Here is a 25,998-nt window from a genome sequence, read left to right as displayed (position 1 = left end):
TGGAAATAGGGTCACTGCAGATGTAATGACCGTTGTGTCATTTAACAATGGGGACCCATCTTGAGAAATGCATCATTAGGTGATTTTGTCATTGTGTGAACATTATAGAGTGCACTCATACAAACCTAGATGGCATAGCTTACTATACACCTGGGCATAGCTTACTATACACCTGGTATATACAGCTTATTGTTCCCAGGCCACAAACCTGTACAGCATGTTACTGTACTGAATACTGAAGGCAATTATAACACAGTGTTAAGTATTTGTGTATCTAGGGATAACAGAAAAGGTACAGCCAAAATAGGGTATGAGATAAAAAATAGTACACCTATATAGGGTACTTATCATAAATGGCGCTTCCAGTACTGAAAATTGCTCTAGGTGAGTCAGTGAGTGAGTGGTGAGTGAATTCGAAGGCCTAGAACATTACTGTGGACTTTATAAACACTGTACACTTAGGCTACAGTAAATTTACTAAAAATATTTTTCTTTCTTCAATAATAAATTAAACTTAGCTTACTGTACTTTTTTACTTTATAAGCTTTACATTTTTTAAATTTCTTGACTCTTTTGTAATAACACTTAGCATAAAACAAACACATTGTATATCTGTAAAAAATATTTTCTTTTTTAATATCCTTGTTCTATAAGCATTTTTCTGTTTTTTAAAATTTTTTACTTTTAAAACATTTTTGTTAAAAACTAAGGGTAGATGCGGTGGCTCATGCCTGTAATCCCAGCACTTTGGGAGGCTGAGGTGGGTGGATCACCTGATGATGGGAGTTCAAGATCAGCCTGGCTAACATGGTGAAATCCTGTCTCTACTAAAAATACAAAAAAAAAAAAAAAATAGCCAGATGTGGTGGCAGGCGCCTGTAATCCCAGCTGCTTGGGAGGCTGAGGCAGGAAAATCACCTAAACCTGGGAGGTGGAGGTTGCAGTGAACCGAGATTGCACCACTGCACTCCAGCCTGGGCAACATGAGCGAAACTTTGTCTCAGGGGAAAAAAAAAAAAAAAAAAAAAGAAAAGGAAACTAAGCCACAAACACACGCATTAGCCTAGGCCTACACAGGATCAGGATTATCAATATTGCTGTCTTTCACCTCTACATCTTGTGCCCTGTAAGGTCTTCAGAGGCAGTAACAAGTAACACACATGGAGCTGTCATCTCCCATGATAACAATGCCTTCTTCTGGCATATCTCCTGAAGGATCTACCTAGGGCTGTCTTACAATTCACTTTCTTTTTATAAGTAGAAGGAATACACTCTAAAATTACAATAGAAAATAAAGTGTAGTACTTATATAAACCAGTACCATAGTCATTTTATCGTTATCAAGTACAGTACTGTGTACTGTATATAATTGTGTTATACTTTTATATGCAGTATAAAATGCAGTAGGTTTATTGACACCAGCATCATTACAGACCTGTGAGTAACATAGTGTGCTATGATATCATGATGGCTAAGATATATATATTAGGCAATAGGAATTTTTCAGCTTCATTCTAATCTTATGGGACCACTGTCGTATATGTGGTCCATTGTTGACTGAAACATTGTTATGTGACACGTGATTGTAGTTAAGTCAAGGTGACATCATATTGGGGTATGATGAACCCTCTATCCAATGACTAGTGTCCTTATAAATAGGAAAGAGAGATATATAGGGAAAAGGTGGCTATGTGATGACAGGGGCTCTAGATTCAAGTGATGCATTTATGAACGAAGGAATGCCAAGGATTGCCAGCACCCACCAGAAAAGGAGAGAACTATTCTCTCCTATGGATTTCGGAAGATGCATGGCCCTATGGACATGTTGGTTTGGATGTTTAGTATCCAGAACTGTGAGACAATAAGTTTCTGTTGTCAGAAATTTTACAGCAGCTGTAGGAAACGCACACACTGACACTCCAAAAAGTTGGAAAATGAAATAGAGATGGAGTAAGTTACGTGCCTCAAGAAAAGTGGGAGAGTGGAAGTGAATGGTCCTGTCTTATGTGGATACATATTTGCAAATCCCTGGATATCTCAATTCTTCCCACTCCCTAACGTGGAATCTGCTTTGATACAAAACCAGGAGCTTTGGGACCGCTTTTTCCTAATGTTTGTAGCTGTCCACGGTGCTGAAACATCACAGTGTGAGGTTGTCCCTTGATGACTGTGACTACACCAGAATTTCTCTCCAGATTTATGAACAAGAATTGGGAAGAAGGGACTTGGAGTGAGAAGAGGAGAAAATACACAGACAGAGAGCCATTGGAGATCAGAGATATGTCAAGAAATAAAAGAGAGGAGACTTTTGAGATGGTTTTTAAATAATCCCAGGAACTAAGAAGAAAACTACGACAGCCAACTACTGGAACGTGAGCAACCAAAGGGAGAGCCTTAAACACATATTCTTAGTGGTGCAACCTGATTGCATCTCAAAATGAACAAATATGCTAGATGGCTGTCTCCACTGGATAAAATAATTTTTGATTTTTATTTTCTGTCTTTGTGGGAAATATTGGTGGCTTGCACCATCTCAGAACAGAGAGCAGTGTGGCTGATGTTGGTTTCATGCACTTTCGATAGATCTATCACATTTTCCTCCCTCCTCTGGGGTTCTGGAAGAATGCTATCTTCCCATCTCCGTCCATTGCACCTGGTAGGGTGCCCACCTGTGGACTCCTGCAGCACACTGTCCTTCTGACCCCCATCACAGCATTGATTTCATGTGATAGCCATTTTCTGTTCACTTGCAGGTCTTCTCCTCAGGCTGTGAGTTCCTTGATGTCAGGGGCCACATTTTATTTGTCTTTTTATTGATAGCACCTGGCAGCATGCTTAGCACATGGGGTCTCAGCCAATAGTTGCTAAATGTAAAAGTGAACTAGGGAGGAAATAGAAGGAAGGATTTGGGACTATGAGTTAGATTTGGATATCGATGAACGATGACAATACCAGTGCAGACACCTCATTCCTTAGTGGGTACCTGCAGTTGGCTCAAGCTCAGGCGTCAAAAGCCATACCTGGAAGGGAGGCGTGAAGCCCAGTGCTTCCCAAGACCATTTGTGTGTTGTGTGCATCCAGCTCTGCATATTAATGCAATTACTGGGTGCTAGGGAAAGAATGCCTTTCCTTAGTGACTTTGGAGCCATCTAGGCTGTGATAAATGTCAGCATTAAGCCATTTTCTACTCCAGCTCTCAATTTGTGGACATGATTCCATTTAACTTGAACTTGACCTTTATTTTTGTCTTGTCATGCCAACCTTCCCTAGAGCCACAGATCCTAGAATCCCTGGAGTGTGTCCAGAAGCCTATTAGTAAGGGAGCTGTGATTGGTTCTCCAAGTTTCTTCCCTTCTCTTTAGAACCAAGCAGCAACATCTGACTGCTCCACCACTCCTACCCCCAACTCATAAGCAAACAAGCCTAAGGGTGGGTGGATATGGATATCAGCAAATGACCACAGCGACCTGGTACATCAAGCAGTCCTTCTAGAGCACCAAATGTCAAATTATATCCCCAGAGAAAAAAATCCTGACTTCCTTTCCCCATCTTCCATGCCCAGCCTGTCTAAGAATCTCACCCTTGAATGCCTAAATCCATTTCTTCTTTTTGGGGAGGGGGAATAGAGGAAGTCTTTTTGTTGTACGGGGCTGGTTTGAAGGGAAACATGAGATGGCATAGGACTCATGTTTTTGAGTTGTTATTTAAGTGAGTTTCTCCTCTAATAGTTCCAAGACTCAGAGCTTCAAGACCAGCAGGAGGAGTAGCCTGGGCTTTTGTTTCTTGGGAATCTCCCTGCCATTGATTTGGGGAGGGGATCATTCCCCAGAGAGGCTGCAACCTGCTGTCTCCAGTGATTTGCATCCACAAATACTTCATTATGCAGAAACCTTGGAAATTAGACCTTGGTCAAATAGTATGTCTCTTAGAATAGGACTCCTGAATTCAGAATCAATTTGAGGAGGTTTTAGAAGGCAAGAGAGGCTGGGAAATTAATCTACTTTTGTCAAGGCTGTGACAAATTGGATGGAGGTTAAGGTATAAATGGAGGAAAAGGTTTGGGAGGCTAAAGTAGCAAACTTTTCCTCCCAGAGGAAATTCATTTTTTTTCAGTCATTTTTGTGTTCCTACTGTGTGCTAGGATGAAGGTAAATAAGATGTTACTGTTGCACACTTGTGGGGAGCTCACATTCCTTTTCCCCTTCTTTCTTAGTAATTGAACTGTGATTCTTTCTATGCATACAAGGGGAAGCATTTGCTAGCTCATTTTTTTCAACATCCTTTGCAGCTGGGCATAGCCCTGTGACTAAGTTCTGGGCAATGAGATTTTAGTAGAAGTGTAGTATGGGGCTCCTGAGAGGATTGCTTAAACTCAGCTGGGAATGGACACTTTCGTACTTTGCTTACTTCCTTCTTCTTCCATCCTAGAATGTGAGTGTGATGGCTGGAGTTCTGGCAGCCATGGTGGATTATGAAGTGATGTTAAGGATGACACAGAAGAAAGAGGGGGAAGTAGGATTCCTGATAATCTATGGAAGCCACCTTACCAGCCCTGGACTGATCTTCTTTAATCTGTACAAAAAATAAGCTTTTATCTTTTTTTAAGCCACTGCTTTTTAGGTCTCTGTACTGAGCCATGAGAAGGGCCTACTGGATGCAGTGAGATGCATTTTAAGTTAAAATTAATAATTCAATATAAGCAAATACCAACTACTAAGAGACAAGAGAAGAGGAAACCTGGGTGAATCAGAGAAGGCTTCACAGAGGAGGGAACATTTGAACTGGGTCTTGAAGGTTCAGCAGGAGTCCACCAGACTGAAGGGTCAAGCATGAACAGGCATTTCAAGTAGAGAAAGTCATACAAGAGTGTGCATTGTTTAAAAAGAAGAAAGTGTTTTGATGAGGTTGGAGTGCCCCACCTAAGGTGTGAACTAGCAAGAGCTGACCTGGGCAGCCTGGGGCAAGATCAGAGGTAATGTATTAGAGAAAAGGCAGAGTCATTGAAAGATGTTGAGCTAGAGAGAACTATATCAGATTTTTCATTTAGAAAGTCCCTTCTGACTCAACGTGGAGAAAAGTAAGTGGGTAAAGGCAGGACAAGAAGCAGGGAAACTAGTTAGGAGGCTGTTGTTGTTTTCTAGGTGAGAAGTGAAGAGATTCTAGACCAGAGGTCCAAAACTCAGGTGGCCTTCAGGGGCCAGGTACCAAAAATGAGTGACACAAGTTGATGTAAAAAAAAATCAATTTGCTCTCTTGGTCCATCGTTTATTTTTTATTTTTTCCTGAAGACTTGGGTAAAGCAGAGCAATCAAGTCTGAGTTGAGGGCCAGATTTCCTGGGTTCAAATTATGTCTTCATCACTCACTAGCTTTGTGACTTAGGGCAAATAACTTAAGCTCTCTGTGCCCCAATGTTCTCATCAGCAGAATAGGCATGAAGAAGTTCTTGTGAGGATTAAATGAATTAATGTACATACAAAGGAGCTGATACAAAAATACTTTTAAGTGTTAGTTATAGTTTTATCATCACCATCATCATCATCATCATCATCATTCTAAAGAAAACAATAGGGCAAATGTGATAGTAAATGGTCACACACTCAGCCAACCAGAGCAATTAGTGGGGCAATAGGGAGTGATGAAGACTGTGGAAAACTGGAGAACACAAACCCCACTTAAAGGGACCAAGCTCCAGTTGATCGTTGTCATTCAGGGTTGCAGGCCCGCTGTTACCACAAGGAGTAATTTATTTTATCTGTAGAGATGGGGTCTGGCTATGTCAGCCAGGCTAATCTCGAACTCCTGGCCTCAAGTGGTCCTCCTGTCTTGACCTCTCAAAGTGCCAGGATTACGAGTGTTTGTAAAAAGTCAGATGTTTTAGGTAAAACATCTTAATCTTTAAAAGTCGCAGCTACTTTTCAAAAAAACACAAATTTTTGTGTATGCTAAACAAAACGTAAGTGTCAGGATCTCCGTATGTGCCCCTAGTTTTCTATCTTCAAGACAAAAGCAATAGGTGTGAAGTGGGTAGGGTTTGAGGGAGTTTTAGGAGACAGCACTAATCACAGCAGGTGAGTGATTGGATGTGAGAGGAAGGTGGCCACTGGGGACAGGCCTGCAGTGTTGCAGGTGCCTAGAGAGATGCTCCATTTACCCCTCCCCTCATTGCAAAGTCTCCTTCCTCTGCTACTCCCTTCTGCCACCAGCGCCAGTGTTCTGTTTGCCCCAGGAGAACCATGGGCAAGCTCTGGGACTGGGGTGGGGCCTTGAAGCTGGGCTATCGCTCTACTCTTCTTATTTAAGAGCAAAGCTTTTAGAGTTGAAAAAAAAAATGAAGACATGGATATAACACCAATAACCACAAAAACACCTTGGAAAAGTAGATCAGGTCTAGTCCCTCCTGTACTGAAAACTTTCCAGATACTTCCTCTTGCACCTGGAATAATTCTGAAGTCTTACTTGCTCCACAAAGGCCCTGCGTGCTCTGGCCCCTGCCTCCCTCCTCAGCTTCAGGTCTTCAAGTCTCAGTTCAAACATCAGACCTGAGAGAGGCTCCCTTGATCACCCTTGCTAATTTAGCTCCATGCCCACCAACGGTCTCTCTCTATCCCAGCATTCTGTTTTGTTCTCTTCCCAGCTCATACTATATGCAACTGCCTTGCTAGTTACAATTTCCTTTTTTTTTTTTTTTGAGACAGAGTCTTGCTTTGTTGCCAGGCTGGAGTGCAGTGGTGTGATTTCAGCTCACTACAACCTCTGCCTCCAGGGTTCAAGCGATTCTCCTGCCTCAGCCTCCTGAGTAGTTGGGACTACAGGCACATGCCACCACGCCCAGCTAATTTTTGTATTTTTAGTAGAGATGGGATTTCACCCCATTGGCCAGGATGGTCTTGATCTCTTGACCTTGTGATAAGCCCACCTCAGACTCCCAAAGTGCTGGGATTACAGGCGTGAGCTACCATGCCATGCCATGACTTTCTTCTTTATTACTTTATTTTTATAGACATGGTCTCACTCTGTTGCCCAGGCTGGAGTGCAGTGGCACAACCATAGTTCACTGCAATCTTGAAATGCTGGACTCAAGTGATCCCCCTACCTCAGCCTCCCAAGTAGCTAGGACTACAGGCATGTGCCACCATGCCTGGCTAATTTTTAAAATTTTCCATGTAGAGATAGGGTCTCACTATTTTGCCCAGACTGGTCTCAAATTCCTGGACTCAAGCCATCCTCCTGCCTTGGCCTCCCAAAATATTGGAATGACAGGCATGAGCCACTGTACCCAGCCTAGGGATTTCTTATTTATCATTTGTCTCTTCTAAAATTTAAGTTTGGGAAGGGCAGGTAATCAAGTAACTCAGTTTTCGGTGCACAGTAGGTGCTCAAAAAGTATGTGTTAAATGAAAGAAGAATCAAGAAATCCGTAAGTGGCCAGGAAGCTGAGGTGGGAGGGTTGTTTGAGCCCAGGAGTTTGAGGCTGCAGTGAGCCATGATTGTGCCACTGCATTCCAGCCTGGGCAACAGAGTGAGACCCTGTCTCTAGGAAAAAAAAATATATATGTATATATGTGTGTATATGTATATGTGTGTGTGTATATATATGTATATATATGTATATGTGTATATATGTATATATAAGTATATGTGTATATATATGTATATATGTATATGTGTATATATGTATGTATGTGTATATGTGTATATATGTATATATATGTGTATATGTGTATATATATGTGTATATATATATGTGTATATATATAAGAATCGCATATCTGCTGATGGTCTATCTTAGTTTCTTCCCATCTCAGATACTACTTCTTCTGTTCAGAAAACAGCTTTTCGGGGCTTGGGACCTTTCCCAGCCCCCTGTTGACAGGCAGGGGCGGTGGGGATTTTTCCTGTTGGCAGTCATTACTCTGAACCCTGACCACCCAGTGGACTTTTGCCCTTCTGCTCACTTCCATCTTTGACCATCAGGGCCCTACACAGATTCTTGGTCTGCCTTGACCTCCTTTTTCGCCTCCTTGAATCTATGCGACACACAATCCTTGTCACTCAGCCCAGCCTCGGCTGCCACAGGCATTCCAGATGGTGTGAGAGAGAACACTGGCCACCAGTGTTGTCTCAGTTCTGTCTCTGGACACCACTGAGGGGACACAGCAGATGGGGAGAAAGCAGGAAGATGTCCCGTGCATCAGAGTCAAGAATTTTGTGGTGGGCCATTCCTCCTTCATGTCCCTGTCTTACCCTCTCTTCTTTCTACCTTCTCCATCTTTCTGTATGAATCCTTCTGGATCCTTCTCTTGCTTTTCCTATCTCCTTTTACTATACAAGCTCAAGCCAGAAAGTTCTGAAAATGAATGTTTTATATGACTTATGGAATCCAGTCATGATTCTATCTAGTAGAGATCCACAGCACCCCACTCAAAATATTGTGCAAAATTGTGTATATGTGTGTGTTTGAATTTTTTTCTTGTGTGAGGGCTCATAGCTTTCAATGAATTTTCCTATTTTCCTTCCCTTCCCCATTCCCCCTTCCCTTCTTCTCTTCTTTTCTCTTTTTGAGACAGGGTCTTGCACCATTGCCCAGGCTGGAGTGAAGAAGCAAATCACAGCTCACGTCAGCCCCTACGTCCTAGGCTCAAGCGATCCTCCCACCTCAGCCTCCTGAGTAGTTGGAACCACAGGCACACACCACCATGCATGGCTAATTTTTTTTTTTTTTTGAGAGATGAGGTTTCACCACGTTGCCCAAGCTGATCTCAAACTCCTGAACTCAAGCGATCTGCCCAGCTCCATCTCCCTAAGTTCTGGGATTACAGACATGAGCCACCATGCCTGGCCTAATTGGATATTTTTAAGGGACTTGTCTCCCTCATATTTTGAGCCACTGAAAAGACTTTTTCAGGTCACAGAGTGATGCAACTTCCATCTATAAAATGTTCAGAAAAGACAAATCAGTAGAGACAGAAAGCAAGTTTGTGGTTGCCTGGGGGCTCTGGGTAAGAAGGGCAGAAGGTTTTCTTTCAGGTGGTTGGAAATGTTCTGAAATTAGATTGTGGTGATGGTTACACAACTCCAAGTTTACTAAAAATCACTGAATTGCACATTTAAAATAAGCGAATTTTATGGTATGTAAATTATATCTCAATAATAAAGCTGTTTAAAAATGTAGACACCGAATTTCAAAGACTTAGTATTAAAGAGGATATAAAATATCTCATTAATAATTTTTACATTGGTTACACATTGAAATGATAATGTTCTGTATAAACTGGGCTAAATTTAAAAAAATGCTTTTTTTGAGATGGAGTCTTCCTCTGTGGCCCGGGCTGCAGGGCAGTGGCATGATCTCGGCTCACTGCAACCTCGCCTCCCAGGTTAAAGTGATTCTCCTGCCTCAGCCTTCCAAGTAGCTTGGATTACAGATGTGTGCCATCACGCCCAGCTGATTTTTGCATTTGCAGTAGAGACAGGGTTTCACCATGTTGGCCAGGCTGGTCTCAAACTCCTGACCTCAAATGATCTGCCTGCCTCAGCTTCCCAAAGTGCTGGGATTACAGGCATGAGCCGCAGTGCCCAGCCTAAATAAAAATATTTTTAAAATTAGAAAAGGGCAGTTGGTGACCACAGGCTGTCTCTGTAGGAGAAATGGCTTGGGGCAACCCAAGTTATGGAGTATATTTCTGATCTCCACTGGGGAAAACAAAGAGGTCCAAGGAAATTGAACAAGGATGCGGGATCCCATGTCACCTTTAAATGAGTGGAGGTGGACTTGAGGCAGGAGCGTTTCTTGATGTCTGGCTTAAAGGCAAAGGGTCAGGGTAGATGAGTCAGATCTCAGGTAGGACTTACTCATATACAGAGGTTCTTCATCTGGCTTGGTTGAAGATGACTCATTGTCCTCAATGTCCTTGCTGCTGGTCACCTGGGTGTTCACACTTGGGGGCTCATCCGAGCCAGGGTTCACAGAGATCATGCTGCTCTGGGGAGAGGACCCCCCACTGGCCCGACTCAGACTGAGTGTGGAGCCTCGCCGGCTTGGTTTGCGGTTGGTGACTCGCATTGTGGGAATTTTGAATTTCTTGGTCTAAAGGAAAGAGAAGAAAGAGAGGTTTCAGGAAGGAGGGGGAAAAAGATGGAAGAAAGAAAGAAAGGAGGGAAGGAGGAAGGTGGGGAGGGACAGCAGACAAAAGCAAAGCCTGGGTCTGACTGTGAATTCCTTCTGGCTCTTTCCAAACACCATGAGATATATTCTGGATCTGGAGTGACCTTTTGTCACAAATCGAGATAATGTTAAAATGTGTATTATTTGAAGCAAATGTGGTGGAGTATATTCTATTGAACGAGCTCATGGTTGCCCAAGAAGTCACCATAGGAAGCCAAACGTGTTTTCCATGATGATGTCAAGGCCTAGAACAGGTTTTGACTTTTCTTTTGTAGTAACGATTGGAGTTGATTTTCAAACTGTATATGAGGATGGGTCTAATTTTTTAACCACATCTTGGTTTTGGCTCCAAATTCCATGTGTACACTTCCTAGTCCCCCAGTTGACACCTGGGCCTCAAAGAATAATTTGTAATCATGGAGGTTTTCTAAAGAACACAGAATAGGGAAATTGTAGGCCTGACATTTAGGATGTGAGTGGGAGGAAGCAGATTTTTCTGGTGCAGTGGCATTCTTGGGGGAGGAGCCATGGTTGTAGTGGGCTAGGAGAATTGGATGATAAGTTCTGGAAGGAATTGAGAGGTAGGTAGGGAAAGTCCTGTGGATTTTTAGAAGGAAAGGAGTAAGAAAGAGTACACACAGACTGTCTGTGTGTGTGTCTGTGTGTACCTTCCTGTGAGATTGGTGTCACTTCAGAATGCACTGTTTGGGGTTATGTCCTCGTATAACTCATGATCCAAGTTTCAGCGAGGCTTCCTAACCTCCTCAAGGTCACAGCAAGAAAATAGCAGAACCAGAATTCAGACCTAAGTCAGGTTAATGCCAAAGCTCATTACTATGCCTGGCTTCAAAATACTTCAAAAGTTTTTTTTCAGTGGCATTGAAAATGCCCTTTATCCCATGCTAATGATTCTTTATGACATCTAAAATGCCAGGTTTACAAGGGGGAAGAATAGGCCCTCAGATGCCCCAGAGAAAGAGCTCAACACAGAGTGGGCTATAGTTTATATTCACTTAATAGAAATAATTTTATCTGAGCACATTTACAATGAAAGCTCTTGACGGATAGACTGGTGTTTTCTTTAGATGAAATTCATAGTGTTTGACACCCTGGGAAAGGTGATAGGGAGAAGAGACAGCATTGAAGACCACACCAACATTTAATACACATTGCGCAGGGTGGAGAGAATTGTATTCAGCAGAATTCATTTCAGGGAGTCCACTGTATGTGATCAGAAGCAATATTTTGAATGGCTACCTTGTAGGGCACTGAATATGGGTGGAACCTTCTTGCACTAGAAGAGGGGAGGGATTTCTTGGTTGCACAGGAGAGGGAGAAGGTTGGGGAAGAGGAGGGAGAGGCTGTGGGCCTTAACATATGATCTCTCCCTGTGCCTGCCTCATCTCTCTCAAATCTTCAGTGAAATTCTATACAAACGACAGAATGCTTCAGAATATGATAGACTGGAGAAATGGAATTTGAACTGGATTTAACCAGATCTTCAAGAGGCCATGCAAGTTACAAAATGACTGATTAAGAAATGCCAAGCACCCAAAGCAGGCATGTCCTCTCCTTTGATAAATTAGGAGCTTGGTACAATGATCCTGTTGTCCTGACACTGCAACTGGTCAAGAGCTTGCAAAACTGACAGAAGGCCCCTCTACTCTTTGTCATTCTGGGGAGAGATGACATCAGAGCTCAGGGATGAAACATGTAGAAGTTGCCTCTTTCCATTTTATCTAGAACAATATGAATTCCTGACTCTAGGAACCAGGTTCTTCAGATCAACGTAATTTTTTTATTTTTATTTTTATTTTTATTTGACAGGGTCTGACTCTGTTGCCCAGGCTGGAGTGCAGTGGCGCAATCTTGGCTCACTGCAACCTCTGCCTCCCAGGTTTGAGCTATTCTCCTGCCTCGGCCTCCCAAGTAGCTGGTATTACAGGCGCCCACCACCATGCCTGTCCAATTTGTTGTTGTTGTTATTTTTGGTAGAGATGGGGTTTCACCATGTTGCCCAGGCTGGTCTTGAACTCCTGAGCTCAAGCAATCTGCCCGCCTTGGTCTCCCAAAATGCTGGGATCATAGGTGTAAGCCACTGTGCCTAGTAAAATCAATGTAATTTTTGAAGGGTGGACAGATGGTGGCATGAGGCAGCTTGGAATCTTGCAGTGAGCACTGGAGTCAGAGTCAGGGTACCTCAGGGGGCCTTGAATATGTCACTCTGCCCTGTCTCAGTTTCCTCATTTATAAAACCTAGGGGATAGCCTGGGACAATTTCAGAAGAGCCTTCCATATCCACGGGTGTCTTCCTTGAGCTAGGATTTCATCTTATGCTCCCAAAGTTGCCATTAATTAAAATTTAATTAACCATCCTAGCCAGGAAATCCAAAGTGAAGGGCTGACACTTGTGATTAATTGAAACTGGCAGAAAAATAAAATGTAGGGGGAAGATGTGACAGGCACTGGCTTGCTTTTATTGAACTGAACCTCTCTGAATTGACTTAAATCCCTAAATGCTGCTTCTCTATTTTTTATATTTCACTCAGCAGTTGTGTTAACCAGTTGCTATGTTCCATCTCAGTAGGGATTGATTTTTGGCAACGGAGGAAAAGAATTTGCTGAAAGGTTCCTTACACTTTCTGTGAAGTAGGGGTTGCAGACTGGTGGCCCATGGGGAGACATGTTTAGCTACCCAGGATTTTACAAATTGGGAGACTTTTATATAAAAATGTAAGTTTTTTGTTTCTTTTGAAAATGATAAGCTCTGGGCTCCCATTCTCACAAGGCAAAATGAGCTAAAGCTGCACAGAGGTTCTTCCCTTTAGCTGTGCAGGAGTGCTCCAGTTTGCCACAGACTCCACCACTCCCTACTGTATCACACTCAGCCTGATCTTTTCTTTTATTAATAACACAATTTGCCTGGCCCCTATGAACACTGCCTAGACATACAGAAGAGTATCAGGGGAAAAGAAGAGTATTGTCGGAGCTGGTTGGATTCCCTCCTTCAAAGTCCTCATTTTATAGGTAGACAAACTGAGGCCCAGGACAGGGGAAAGGATTTGTCTGAGGTCACACAGTGAACTGAGTCAGCATGGCTGAGCCAGGTCTCCTGCAGCCTAATTGAGTGCTCCCCCATGCCCAGAGTGGAACGTGCTGCAGCCCAGGATTTGACCCACAAACTTGAATTCAGTTTTGCAAGACTTCAAGCACAGCTATTCATTCTCCCCCTCCCCTCCTCCAATTTTAGTGGTGAATATCCCTGAAGGATTTTTCTTAAAGGTTTGTAGCTCCTGCTGCTTTTTCTGTGCATTTCTGAAGACGGATGCACACTGTATCTCCATAGCAACTTTCTGCCATAAAAACCAAGGCTCTTCTTAAATCTAGGAGCACCCTGATGAAAGAGTAAGAAAATGGTGAAATTCTTCATGAGGGGCAACCATAATCGTGGGGTCGGGAAGACCAGGCATTGGATGTTTATATCTTTAATAAACCTATTGATGTTTATATGTTTAATAAACTATGTTTAATAAACAGACCCAGAATTAACTTCTGGCTCTGCCAGTACCCAGCTGGGTAACCTTACGTAAGTTACTTAACCTCTCTGAGCCCCCAAATACCTCCTCTCTCACCTGGGGGTAAGAATAGTGCCCCATAGGGTTATTAAGAGGGCATAACTGGATAATATTCCTACAGAAGCTTCCTTGGCACAGAACCTAGCCCATTTACAATTATGTTGAACAGTGGCCTCTAAAATTTACATAACCACAGTAATGCTAAGCATTCTCACATTTTCAAAGTGTGTTTGCCTTATATTTATTTCCTGGGATTCTTCACTAAAGTTGTGAGGTAGGCAGGAAAGGGCATTATATCCATTTCATAGGTTAGGGGACAGGTTCAGCAAATGCTCTAGTTCTGTGCTCTATTACCTTTACCTATCTCAATATTACCTTTTGCCATTATTATTATGATGATTATTAGGCTTGTTTATTGAGTAGATGAGTTTGGGAGGTCCTGGGTTAGGAATACTTTTGGGTAAAAAGAATCTGTATCTTGGTGTCCTCTTAATAACTGCACGTTCTAGTTTGTAGAAAATCTTTGTTGAATCACTCACTTTGTCTTTTCTTTTTCTTAGAGACAGGATCTCACTCTCTTGCCCAGGTGGGAGGCTGGAGTGCAGTGGTGGGATCATAGCTCACTGCAGCCTCCAATTCCTGGGCTTAAATGATCCTCTCACTTCAGCCTCCCTAATACCTGGGACTACAGGTGCACACCACTATGCCCAGCTAATTTTTAATTTTTTTGTGAAGATGGGGTCTTGCTATGTTGCCCAGGCTCGTCTCAAACTCCTGGGCTCAAGCGATCCTCCTGCCTTGGCCTCCCAATCCTTTGGGATTACAAGCATGAGCTAGTGTGCCTGGCTTTTATTTTCTGACTGGGTTAAAGTGGGGTGGGGGTGGGGGGCGGTGAGGGAGGAAGCGAGGGAGGGAGGGAGAAGGAGAAAGAAATGACTGTTATTGATTTAGAAGATAGAGTGAGGTGAGTCCATTTCCTTCTGGTGACATCTTGTTAAGCAGCTGCTTAGCACCCCCTCCTGTCCCCATTATGTAGTGTCCAGCCAAATGTCATTTCTCCTATAATCCCTAGATAACTGTTTTAATTAAAATTTACAAAAACCATCCAACAGCCTGTGGCTCTGACTTCCCTTCACTCCGAGAACCAACTAGGAAAAAAAAATTCCCATCAGAGAAAAGACTGGCAAAAATACTCCTCAACACAAACTGGGACCTAGGAGCCAAAGGGTTGAGTCGCGTGTGGTTGGTTACCTTTGGCGCTGTGACGAAATGCTCCCATTTCTGTCCCATGGACTTGTCCTTAGTGATTTTTTTAATGGTGCTCTTGCTTCCACCCGGGTCCCTGAGTGAGAAACAGCTTAATGAGTTTTCCGTTTCCAGAGCCTTGGTTTATTACAAGTTCTTTTAAGAAATGCAATAAATAGAGGAGGAATGGTGGCTGGGCTCTGTTAGGATTTCCTCCCCCACTCCTCTACTTGTTAAGAAATGGGGGGGATAGTTCTCCATAGCTGGCTCTTTTGAGTGAAATCGAGGTTTGGAGAGACTTTTGCTTACTGGGTGGAGGAGGGAGGTGGTATATATTTGCATGTTTTTTGCATCTGTTTGTATTTTAGACTCGGTCCTCTCCTAGAATCCTGGGCAGGTCTGCGATTACTCCTGGGGGGTGAATTGAAAAGCATGTTCATTTCTAAATCTTTGCTTTTTCTGTTGCCCAAGGGGTCCACCATCAGGGACATTTCTGAGAGACACACAGAGAATATTACTGGGTGGGATTGAGGGTGGGGCTGATGGGGGTGGATTGCACAATGAAAATCACTGATTGGAGGTTGACTGGGCAAAAGTTCTCTACGACACTATGTGCAACACCTTTCTGTGCCTTCTGTCCGTATCATCTCAATCACTATAACCTTGTGATGTAGTCATTGTCATCCCATTTTCAGATGAGAAAACAAACTAAGGGAGTTTAAGTCACTTACTTACAGTGAAACGAATGAAGCTAAAGCTTCAGGGCTCCTCACTAGTGTGGGTCCCTCTTCCAGGATCCTGTACCTAATTTTGTATTGTAATTTTGTATTTTTTTTTCCTAAAATGCCCTCTCCCCAGTTAAATAAGCTTCAGGCTCCACAAAACCTGGATCCTCCTGTCATGGGTTGGGAATTTTCTGGATAGGAGACTGAAGCCCAGTAGGTTCTGTTGGTGACACACCCATAATCCCTTGTATGAAATCTGTGGGACCAGATTTGTTGCCAAATTAATAATTTTGGCATTTTGGAAAGGAAACATGCTGCATATACTGTATGTTAACATAATCTCTCTGAGGGGGCTAAGGGGACAGCATCCTGTAACCAAATACATGAATATTTCTGCAATGAAACACATGGATATTTACACTAGGTGGGAGAAATAAAGACCAGAAGTAGCTTCAAGTCCAATTTTGCTGCCAACTTCAATTGGTTCCTGTCAGATTTTGCTGCCAAATGAGTTATGAAAAAACTGAGTTTTCAGAGCTTGTGGATTTTGGACTTGTGGCTATGGGGCAGTGGGTCTCTACTGATAAGAAAGCAGGGAGTCTCAACGTGTGATCTCTCAACTACCTTTACATATCGATTGATCGACTGACTGGTCTATCAATCTCTCTGTCCATATATATCTCTTCATCCATTCATCCATCCACCTATCTGTTTCTTTATTCCCTTTTTCTTTGCAGAAAGAATTTTATATCACAAGGATCCTTTTAATTATTTGTCTAGCTCTCGCCTAGCAGAGAGCAGGAACTTGAAATAAGAAGACGAACCGGGCTCATGCCTGTAATCCCAGCACTTTGGGAGGCCAAGGCAGGCAGATCAACTGAGATGAGAAGTTCGAGACCAGCCTGGCCAACATGGTGAAACCCTGTCTCTACTAAAAATACAAAAAAAAATTAGCCAGGTGTGGTGGCGCACACCTGTAATCCCAGCTGCTCTGGAGGCTGAGGCAGCAGAATCGCTTGAACCTGGGAGGCGGAGGTTGCAGTGAGCCCAGATCGCACCATTGCACTCCAGCCTGGGGGACAAGAGTGAAACTCCGTCTCAAAAAAAGAAAAAAAAAAAGAGGACGAACAGAACTGCTTTGGTTTAGGGAGACAATGACAGGGGTCTAGGCTTGTTAGGGGCTGCTGAGTGCTGGTGGTTGTGGGTAGAAGGGAGGTGCTCAGATATAGAAGGCAAAAGGTGATCAAGATAAACCTAACTTAAGGCTGACTTCTCATGGCATGGAGATCTGAGTAGCAGAATCAAAGGCTTTTCCCAGTCCAAATAAGGAGTTGGGGGTGTCCTTTCTTCACCAGTGGGACTTTGCTGAAGATCTACCAGTGAACAGCCACCACACAAGAAATGCACACAGACCCAAAGTGGAAGTCTGGCTGGAGAGGTGGGGTGAGAATGTGCCTCTAAGCTTTTTGTAAGACTTTATGTTTGATTACACAACAAAAAGCCCTCTGAATAATTAACAGTGAAGCTCATTTAAGTTGGTTCTGCCTGCCTCTCCCCCGAGTAATCAAATTAGGGGATATTTAAAATCCAGCCAGAAGAAGGAGCAATACTTCAGTCCTATAAACAATATTTAAACTAGCAGTGCTTTTGAAGTCTGATTTAAGGTTCACCCACTGGAAGCTTTAGTGTTTTTTTTTTCACTTTGGAGCATTTCTTTCAAGACCACAGGGCTTTTCGCATTTCCCTTTGCTAACGCAGCCCCTGCTGAGCCTCCAGCCTTCTTCTTGAAGTTCAAAAGCAACCCCCTTTCCCCTTTTAAAATTAAATCTGGTCCCAGCAAAGCTTTCAAAATCTTAACTATTCAGGTCCAGTCGGGAAGATGGAAGTTTTCCACTAATGCTGACTTCCAAGATGACCTGAAATCTATTGCGACTTCAAGCAGCAGGCTAAATGAGTTCAAAATGCAGCAAGATTCCCACAGACCTTAAAAAGCTCGGAGCCCTTGCTCTTGCAAACCCATTGATAAAGAAAAGGCCTGGTTAGACGGAATCGGTTTTTCTGATGTTCCATTTTCAGTAGCGAATAACCCAAAAAGGAAGATCAATGGGGGAAGGAAGAAAAAAATAAAACCATCTAAGCTGCATCATCCATTGCATACCTTGTGGAGGAGGGCAGAGCGGGTTGGTGGTCCTTCCCCCTGGCCTGGTGGGGTAAGCATTAGTGCCATCCACCAAATAGTTCCAGGCCTTCTCTGCTCTCTGAAGGCAAGTGTAGCACTGTGACTTGCTTTGTTCAAAAATACATGAGTGAACGTGACATGTGGGACTTTGGGTAGATGATTTAATAGCTAGTCCTGAAGTCATCAGATTCCTTTTTCTGCCTCGATGATGGTGGAAGCTTCTATCAGCATGAGTCCCTGAGTAACTACAGAGAGTAGAGCCTCCCTGTTGGATTTGAAAGGTGAGCCAAGGAACAAGCTTTTTTTGCCTTAAACTGCTGAGATTTGGGGGTTGTTCATTATGGCAGCCTAACTTACTTAGCTCACCCATTTAATATCCTTGTGATTTACTGTCTGTGTGACCTCGGGCAAGTCTCCGAGTATCAAGGCCAGGAAAGTGTTATCTTAGTGGTTAAGAGTGAATTTAACAGTAGGTTGGACCAGCTGTTCGAGTCCTCTGTCTTCCCCACTGCTTCCTACATGTGTGACTTGGTGTAAGTAATTTAGTCTCTCTGAACCTCACTGTCCTCATCTGTAAAATGGGGGAATAATAGCAGCTATGACAAAGGATTGCTGTGAAGATGAAAAGAAATGGGGCTTATTAAGGGCTTCATGGGTGCTGTGTACAGAGAGCTGAATACAGTTCAGCTATTAACAACAATAACCTTCTCTTTTCAACAGAGATTTACTGTGGCTTAGAGGAGGAGCTGATGGTAGACAACAGGGTACTAGGGCAGATCCTTGGGGGAGATGTAGCTATAACTTTCAGACCATAATTTTCCCCTGCTGAAGCTTCCTAGGGGATCCTATTTGCCAGAAATCAAGGGAATAGGGCGCTGAGCACTGTCAAATCTCTTTTAACTATATCCGCCAAGCACATTTTGTTCCAGGCTGTCACTTGAAGATGTCTATCCACAGTGGCAATTCAGAGCAATTTTCTCAAATACTTCGTGCTCTCTTTCTGAACTCCCATCTGGGGTAAAACATCTGCTTCCCAGGGTGGAAAGCTGTAGCTAGGTTAGGACGTGCTCACATGTCCATGACGGAGGGGAAGAGCTGCTGATTCTGCACCAGGGAGGGGGCAGAGGTCAAAGCTCTGAGGACTTCCTGGACCAGGTGGTTCCATCCTACCTCCTGAGTGATGATCTGATCCTCCTGCCACATTCTCCCACTCCACAGAGATGTCCACTGGAGTACCACAGTGGAGGAGCCATGCAATTAAATCAGTGCAAAGAGGAGAGCAGGGGAAATCAGAGATTTCACTCATATGTCACCGTCTGAGTGAGTCTTTCCTTGATGACCCAATTTAAAACTCCCCTGCCCATCACTAGCACATCACCCATCAATTTCTTCATGACACATTGCTATCTCAAAGTATCTTGATTATTGCATGTTTATCATCTGTTGCTTCCCTCACCCCCTGTAGAATGGAAGCTCCTGAGAGCCGGGGTGTTGTCTGTTTTCTTCACGGCAGTATTCCCACTAGTGCCTGGAAAAGGCAGGCTTGAGGAAAATGAGATTTTCTTAGTTGTGGGGGGAGGAGTACCACAAGACAAGGGGAAACTAATTTAAATATAAACAATTTAAATTTTAAAAATGCTATTATGAGTGTTGCTCAGAACGATTGCGACAGTATTTCATGGAAGCAAAAACTTGGAAAAGACGTAAAGGTCTTGGAATATTGGTTAAATATGTTTCAGTACATTCGTATGCTGATAAACGCCACAGCAGAGGTTCAGATCTGGAGAGATGCTCCTTATATACTAAGGCAAACAGCAAAGATTTAGTTTCAAAACAGTATGTGCAAAATGGCACTTGAAATTATTTTATAAAAGAAAATTGCAGTTTATATGTGATAACATCTCGGTAAGTCGAGTCCCTTTTGTATCCTGGGGCCTCCCAGAAAGTACCACATTGTAATAAGATCTTCTTTTCTTCGAGGCGGGGCATCAGATTATTCTCTAAGTTGACTAAAGACTTTGGGATTTACCTACAGAGAAACAACCATTTGGGGGTGAAGCACCCATACTTTGCAGCAAGGTTACCTGGGTTCGAATCCTGCCTTACCTTTTGCTAGCTGTGCAACTTTGAGCAAATTAATTTTCTATGCCTCAGTTTCCTTATTGGTAAGTTGGAATTACCTTAAATGAGGTAATACACCCAGAGGAGTGCTTGACATAGAAAGCACTCAAGTGCCAGCCATTGTCATCATAAAACAGTAGATGGATTTTGATGTTTGTGTCATAGTTGAGACGGAGATTTGCTTTTGTTGCCCAGGCTGGAGTGCAATGGCGTGATCTCGGCTCACCGCAACTTCCACCTCCCAGGTTCAAGCAATTCTCTTGCCTCAGCCTTCCCAAGTAGCTGGGATTATAGGCATGCGCCACCAAGCCTGGCTAATTTTGTATTTTTAGTAGAGATGGGGTTTCTCCGTGTGGGTCAGGCTGGTCTCGAACTCCTGTCCTCAGGTGATCTGCCCACCTGGGCCTCCCAAAGTGCTGGGATTACAGGCATGAGCCACCACGCCTGGCTGATGTTTGTGTCATATTTGAAACCTCAAAGTGTGGTTGGTTGCCTTTTACTCATATGTGTATTTCTAAAGGAAGGGTGGATTTTTTGTGCCTGGACAGCCCAGCCCTTGAATGTCTGGCGTCTCTTAAGAGTAAGGATTACAAGAGTCAGGATTATAAGAATCAGGATTGTAAGCGTAGGGATTACACCCACTTGGTCTCCCCACTAAACAGTGGGCCCAGTGGTGTCTCTCTGGACAGCCTGAAGCAATAAGACGTAGACAACTGTACTGCCCCTGTGGCACCAGGGGAAAGCACAGGACTCTGGGGACTCGAGCCTGTTGGAACAACTCCTTTGAGGTGTGTGCTGTACCTGCTGGAAGGTTAGTAGGTAACTCTTCACTCCCTTCTTTGGCCAGGGGTCTGGCCTATTTCTTCTCCACTGTAACTAGGGAAGATGGCCACAGGGGTAGGGGAGGCAGCATTAGAGCTTGTCAAATTTCCCCACAGCTGATGTCTGTGACTCTGTAAAAGTCTACTCATTTCTAGGTAGGTCTTCGGTTGGTTCTTGGAAATTTGGTCTCTAATAAGAATAAAATCAATACAGGTTCACAACCACTTAACCAATTCCAAAATCCAAAGAGTCTTTAAACCAAAACAATTTAAATGGCTTATTTGGTAGCAAAGCATGACAGAAACTGATGGGAGGCTGTTAGTGGCCTTTTTTTGACCTTTGTTATGCACTTAAGATAAATATTCACTTATTTGTTTTCTGCAGAAATATTGTGTTTGATGACAGGCCCCTCTGGGAGTGTGATGTTCTATATGGCACATGTATCATATTTCCTTTTTAAAATGCAAAAACAAAACAAAACAAAAAAACCCCTCAGAATTCTGAAATGCAGTTGGCCCTAAGGGTTTGAATAAATACTTATGGGCATTCATGAAAAAAATCAGATCCTACTTTGCCTAAAAAGAGGCTTATATCTCTTGGAGAAACGTAATTGGCACATTCATTATTGAAGGGTTGGTTTCAATTTCTATTGTGGACCCGATCATCTTGTCAATTGAAATAAACTCTCTTGTTAGCAGTGGAATTAACAAGGATGCTGAGAAATGATAATGATAATGTGTTTAAATTGCCACATGATGAAATTGGGAAGTTGAGTTTTTTTTTTCCTCAATAAAGCGGAGACTCAGATGCAACTCATAATGACACCCTAAAATCTGTCATCTGTCCATTCACCCAAACATCCACCAATCCATCCAAATATGAGATCATCCTGCAACTAACAAAGATTGTTCTTCTGCTTGCAGCACAGTAACTGCCGGTTAGTGAAATTTTGCTGCCTGTAGAAAGCCCTCATTGAGGTATCGAACCACTCCGACTTTCTTCCTATAAAATCCATAAGGGGGAGGAATTGGGTCTACAGCTGTCATTATGCCTAACTGAAATGGAGCCTCTGGGATCTACAGGTCCCCAAGGATGGATATCTCCTTTTGGAAAATGCATGGTGGGTGTCAGGGCTCAGGGTTTAAGTGTCAAAATGCTTTAGTAACAGGAGATACTGGTTGCTTGATGATGGAGACTCAGAAAAGCACAGTCAGGAGAACTGGAGATTAGGTATTACCTTCTTGGGCTCATTACCTGGGTTGTTTATCTTTGCAACTAGGTTTTGGGCGACCTTCTGTAGCCTTTTTTCCCTGTTTGCATACTTGTCTGTTCACCCAGTGAACATAGATCTCACCTGTTGGTAAAATTCTGCTCAGAAGTTCCTTTCTTTCCTAGCCTTCAGTCTCAATGGTACTGATAATCATACACCTAACTTCTCTTTAAAATAGGGATTTTTACATTTTATAGCTGTTATTTAATGAACATTCATTGTGTTCCCAGATATTAGGCTAAATCCTCTATGGACTTGATTTTGCTTAATTCTTACAATAACTTCTGAGGCAGGAACACATTTAACCAATGAAGAAACAGAGGGCCAGAGATGTCAAGTGACTTGCCCAAGGTCACACAGCTATTAAGTGGCAGAGCTTTGACTCATCTGGGTTCATCTGATGCTAAACCCTTTGCTCTTAATCACTCTAATCCCTCTGGGTTTAAAAAAATGCACTTGAAGATTTGGGGAAATTCACACTGCTGCATAAGGGTGAAACGTCATAAATAGGGATTAAGTGTTGAAGAGAAGAGCTCTTTCTGCTTTCTTATAACTGAAAAGGTGTTTTCTTATACTTTATAGAGAACTTAAACTGCCCCCCAGATTCATAATTTTTAAAAATGAATCCCGAACAGTGGTGTGCTGGAGCTGGCTCATACTGGCTCATAAGAACGGATTCTGTACATCTCTTCCCAATTCCAAGTTCAGTGATACCATGTTGGTAAGATTGAAATCAGCCACGGTGGGAGTATTTACACCGTGGAAATTGGCATTGTCACAAATCATTGTTCTTCACCTCCTAGAGAACTGGTTGTTAAAACATTTACCAGCATTGTCATTTACCCTAAACTAAAATGCCCACCAGGAAGAAATAGTCAGCTAGAAAAAACAACCCCAACAAATACCGTGACTTCCTATGTTAATCTTCCTGGACTGCATTTTTTACCTCAGGTGGCTAGGTCTGGTTCAGGTTCTGATTTTATAGAGCTGGGCATCCTCAGAGCGCTGATAGAATTCTGCCACTACAAGTCATGGTAGAGCATCTGCTACTCTCAATGTGACCACTACGTCTTTTTACTGCAGTTAACAATTTTTGGTCACGTTCTGAGCACATTTCTAAAACCAACCAAAGGAAAGAAACATGGCCCTTTTTCTCTTCTCAATCCAAATTCCACATGATGTTCTTTTCTCAGTTTTGGAGAATGGGTGCCCACATGTAGGAGGAAAATGTTGCTGTTGGTGGTTTGTTTAGGGAGATGAAATGCTGTCAGGAGCCCTCTGGCTCAGAGGCCTTTTTCTTAGAATGTAAGCAATCAAGTAAGGAAAAAAAAAAAGATATTGCTTTTACCTAGTGATTCTCCTTCCCGGAATCCACCTAACAGAAACACTTGTAACTGGGCATAAAAGATATGTGTAAGGGGCCGGGCACAGTGGCTCATGCCTGTAATCCCAGCACTTTGGGAGGCTGAGGTGGGCAGATCACGAGGTCAGGAGATCGAGACCATCCTGGCTAACATGGTGAAACCCTGTCTCCACTAAAAATACAAAAAATTAGCCGGGCGTGGTGGCGGGCACCTGTAGTCCCAGCTGCTCAGGAGGCTGAGGCAGGAGAATGGCGTGAACCCAGGAGGCGGAGGTTGCAGTGAGCCGAGATTGCGCCATTGTACTCCAGCCTGGGCGACAGAGCGAGACTCCATCTCAAAAACAAAAACAAAAACAAAAACAAACAAACAAACAAAAAGAGATGTGTAAGGATATTCCACACAGTACTACTTGAAATGTCAAAAATTTGGAAATGACCTCAGTGTCTGTTAATAAAGAAATGGTGTATATTCCATCCATATGATAGAATATTCTGCTGCCATTGAAAGAATGTGTAAACCTGTGTATACCATCATGGAAAGATGCCTATTAGTTATTGTAAAGGGGAAAATCATGTAGAGAACAATATGCAGATATGATCCTATTTCTGTTAAAAAATGTGACTGTTTATGTTTATAAAAGGAAGGCATTAGAAAGATTTGGAAGGACATATCATAGACTTTTAAAAGGAGTTTTCTTTAAGAAGGGGATTTCAGGGAGGGAATAAAGGCTTTCATACTTTATATACTTATACATTTTTTGAAAGATTTCCATAAGCATAAATTGTATTCACTTATTACTTGAGCAGTTTTATTTTAGAGAAAAATAAATAGCCTGTAATCCCAGCTACTTGGGATGCTGAGGCAGGAGGATTGCTTGAGGCCATGAGCTAGACACCAGCCTGGGCAACATAGCAAGACGCCATCTCTAAAAAACTTAAAAAACAATTAGCCAGGTATGATGGCAGGTGTGGTGGCATTCACCTGTAGTACTAGCTATCTGGGAGGCTGAGGCAGGAGGATTGTTTGAGCCCAGGAGTTCGAGGCTGTGGTGAGCCATGATTGTGACACTGTACTCTAGCCTGTAAACAGAGCAAGACCCTCATCTCTTTAAAAAAAAAAAAAAGAAGAAGGCATGAAAAATGTTTTAAGGCTGTGGTTTTCAAGGAAATTCTGGAAGCCACAAAGACATTTTGGAAATAACTAGGGTGCCGTGATGGGGATAGAAGTAAGTTGGAGGGGTCCCAGGTCTCCCAGGTTCCCAAACCTCTTGCTTCATGAAGAACTTCCATTTAGAAAAGTCTGTTTTACATTACAGAGGTTTCTATTTAAAAAAAAATGAGGTCTGCTGCTTAAAAAAATAAAGTCTGTCAACCACTTGTATCAAAAGAGACTGTAGTTTTAAAATTATCCCAACCAAAAACACTGAATTGATTGGAGTTACTGATCTATCAATGGATGCATGATATTGCTGGTTGCATTTGAGGTTAGTTTCTCTGGGTCCTGGTGTAAGAGATGACTTGGGGGTGGAGGAGATCTAGGGGATGGGTAATAAATGTCTTCAAGAGGAAGAAGTTAATTAAGACTTAACGTTTGGCCGGGCGCGGTGGCTCACGCCTGTAATCCCAATACTTTGGGAGGCCGAGGCAGGCGGATCATGAGGTCAAGAGATTGAGACCATCCTGGCCAACATGGTGAAACCACGTCTCTACTAAAAATACAAAAATTGGCTGGGCATGGTGGTGCACGTCTGTAGTCCCAGCTACTCGGGAGGCTGAGGCAGGAGAATCGATTGAACCCGGGAGATGGAGGTTGCAGTGAGCCGAGATTGCATCACCGTACTCTGGCCTGGCGACAGAGCAAGACTCTGTCTAAAAAAAAAAAGACTCAGGTTTTGGGAAGAGGAAGACTGGATCCACCTGGGAGGCAGGACTATGGGAGGGCATGGGTTAGCACGGGGGGTGGGGAACTATTTTATTTAACTCAGCCTCTGATTTTCACAGTGAAAAACTGATTCTTCAAGTCAGGGTTCTTTACTTTTGTTTGTCCTCTTCTTGCAAACAACCTGACCCTTCTTAAAGAACCAATGCCTTTACATGCTTGTCTGTTCTTTGTTCTGCCCTGTGTGTACAATGCTGTTCCTGCAACAGTGGCGTCCAAGCTTTTGTGTGAGCTCTCTCCTCTGGTGCGGACACCTAACGCTTCTCTTGACCTAGACAACATGTTCTGGAGCTTCTGCCTGTACAAACCCAGCTGCTCCAGGGAACTGAATACCAAATATTCCCTTGGGTCCAAGTGGAGAAGTAGCCACCAATGTATATTAAGCAACAAAAAGACCAAAGCAAAACAAAACACAACCTTGAAAGAAAGGATAAAAACAAAAACAAAAAGGAAAGAAAGATTAAAAGGGAGGGAAAGGAGGAGGAAAAGGAAGAAGAATAAAGAATAGTGTAGGGAGACGCAGTCCAAGAAGAGAGTTGGAGAGCAGTCAAGCTGTGGATCCAGTGATGTGCTTCCATAGCTTGCCAATTTC

At 43.0% G+C, this 25,998-nt stretch overlaps 1 protein-coding gene and 1 long non-coding RNA gene across 7 annotated transcripts in view; one reads left to right on the top strand and one right to left on the bottom strand.

The window, feature by feature from the left end:
• The window catches only part of CCDC60 (coiled-coil domain containing 60), a 204,410-nt gene that overhangs the window by 25,837 nt on the left and 152,575 nt on the right, over positions 1 to 25,998 (bottom strand). For all 3 annotated transcript variants that reach the window (XM_003832402.4, XM_055096246.1, XM_055096245.1), the window contains 2 exons: positions 14,994 to 15,084; positions 9,855 to 10,089 (listed from right to left, as the gene is read on the bottom strand). In XM_003832402.4, the coding sequence (XP_003832450.2) occupies positions 9,855 to 10,089; positions 14,994 to 15,084 (326 nt within the window). The remainder of the gene's footprint in view (positions 1 to 9,854; positions 10,090 to 14,993; positions 15,085 to 25,998) is intronic.
• The window catches only part of LOC106635409 (uncharacterized), a 281,598-nt gene that overhangs the window by 154,102 nt on the left and 101,498 nt on the right, over positions 1 to 25,998 (top strand). The gene's annotated exons all lie outside the window — the stretch shown is intronic.

This window comes from Pan paniscus, chromosome 10, assembly GCF_029289425.2.
Source record: "Pan paniscus chromosome 10, NHGRI_mPanPan1-v2.0_pri, whole genome shotgun sequence".
NCBI lineage: Eukaryota > Metazoa > Chordata > Mammalia > Primates > Hominidae > Pan > Pan paniscus.
This window is presented reverse-complemented; position numbering and strand designations above follow the sequence as displayed.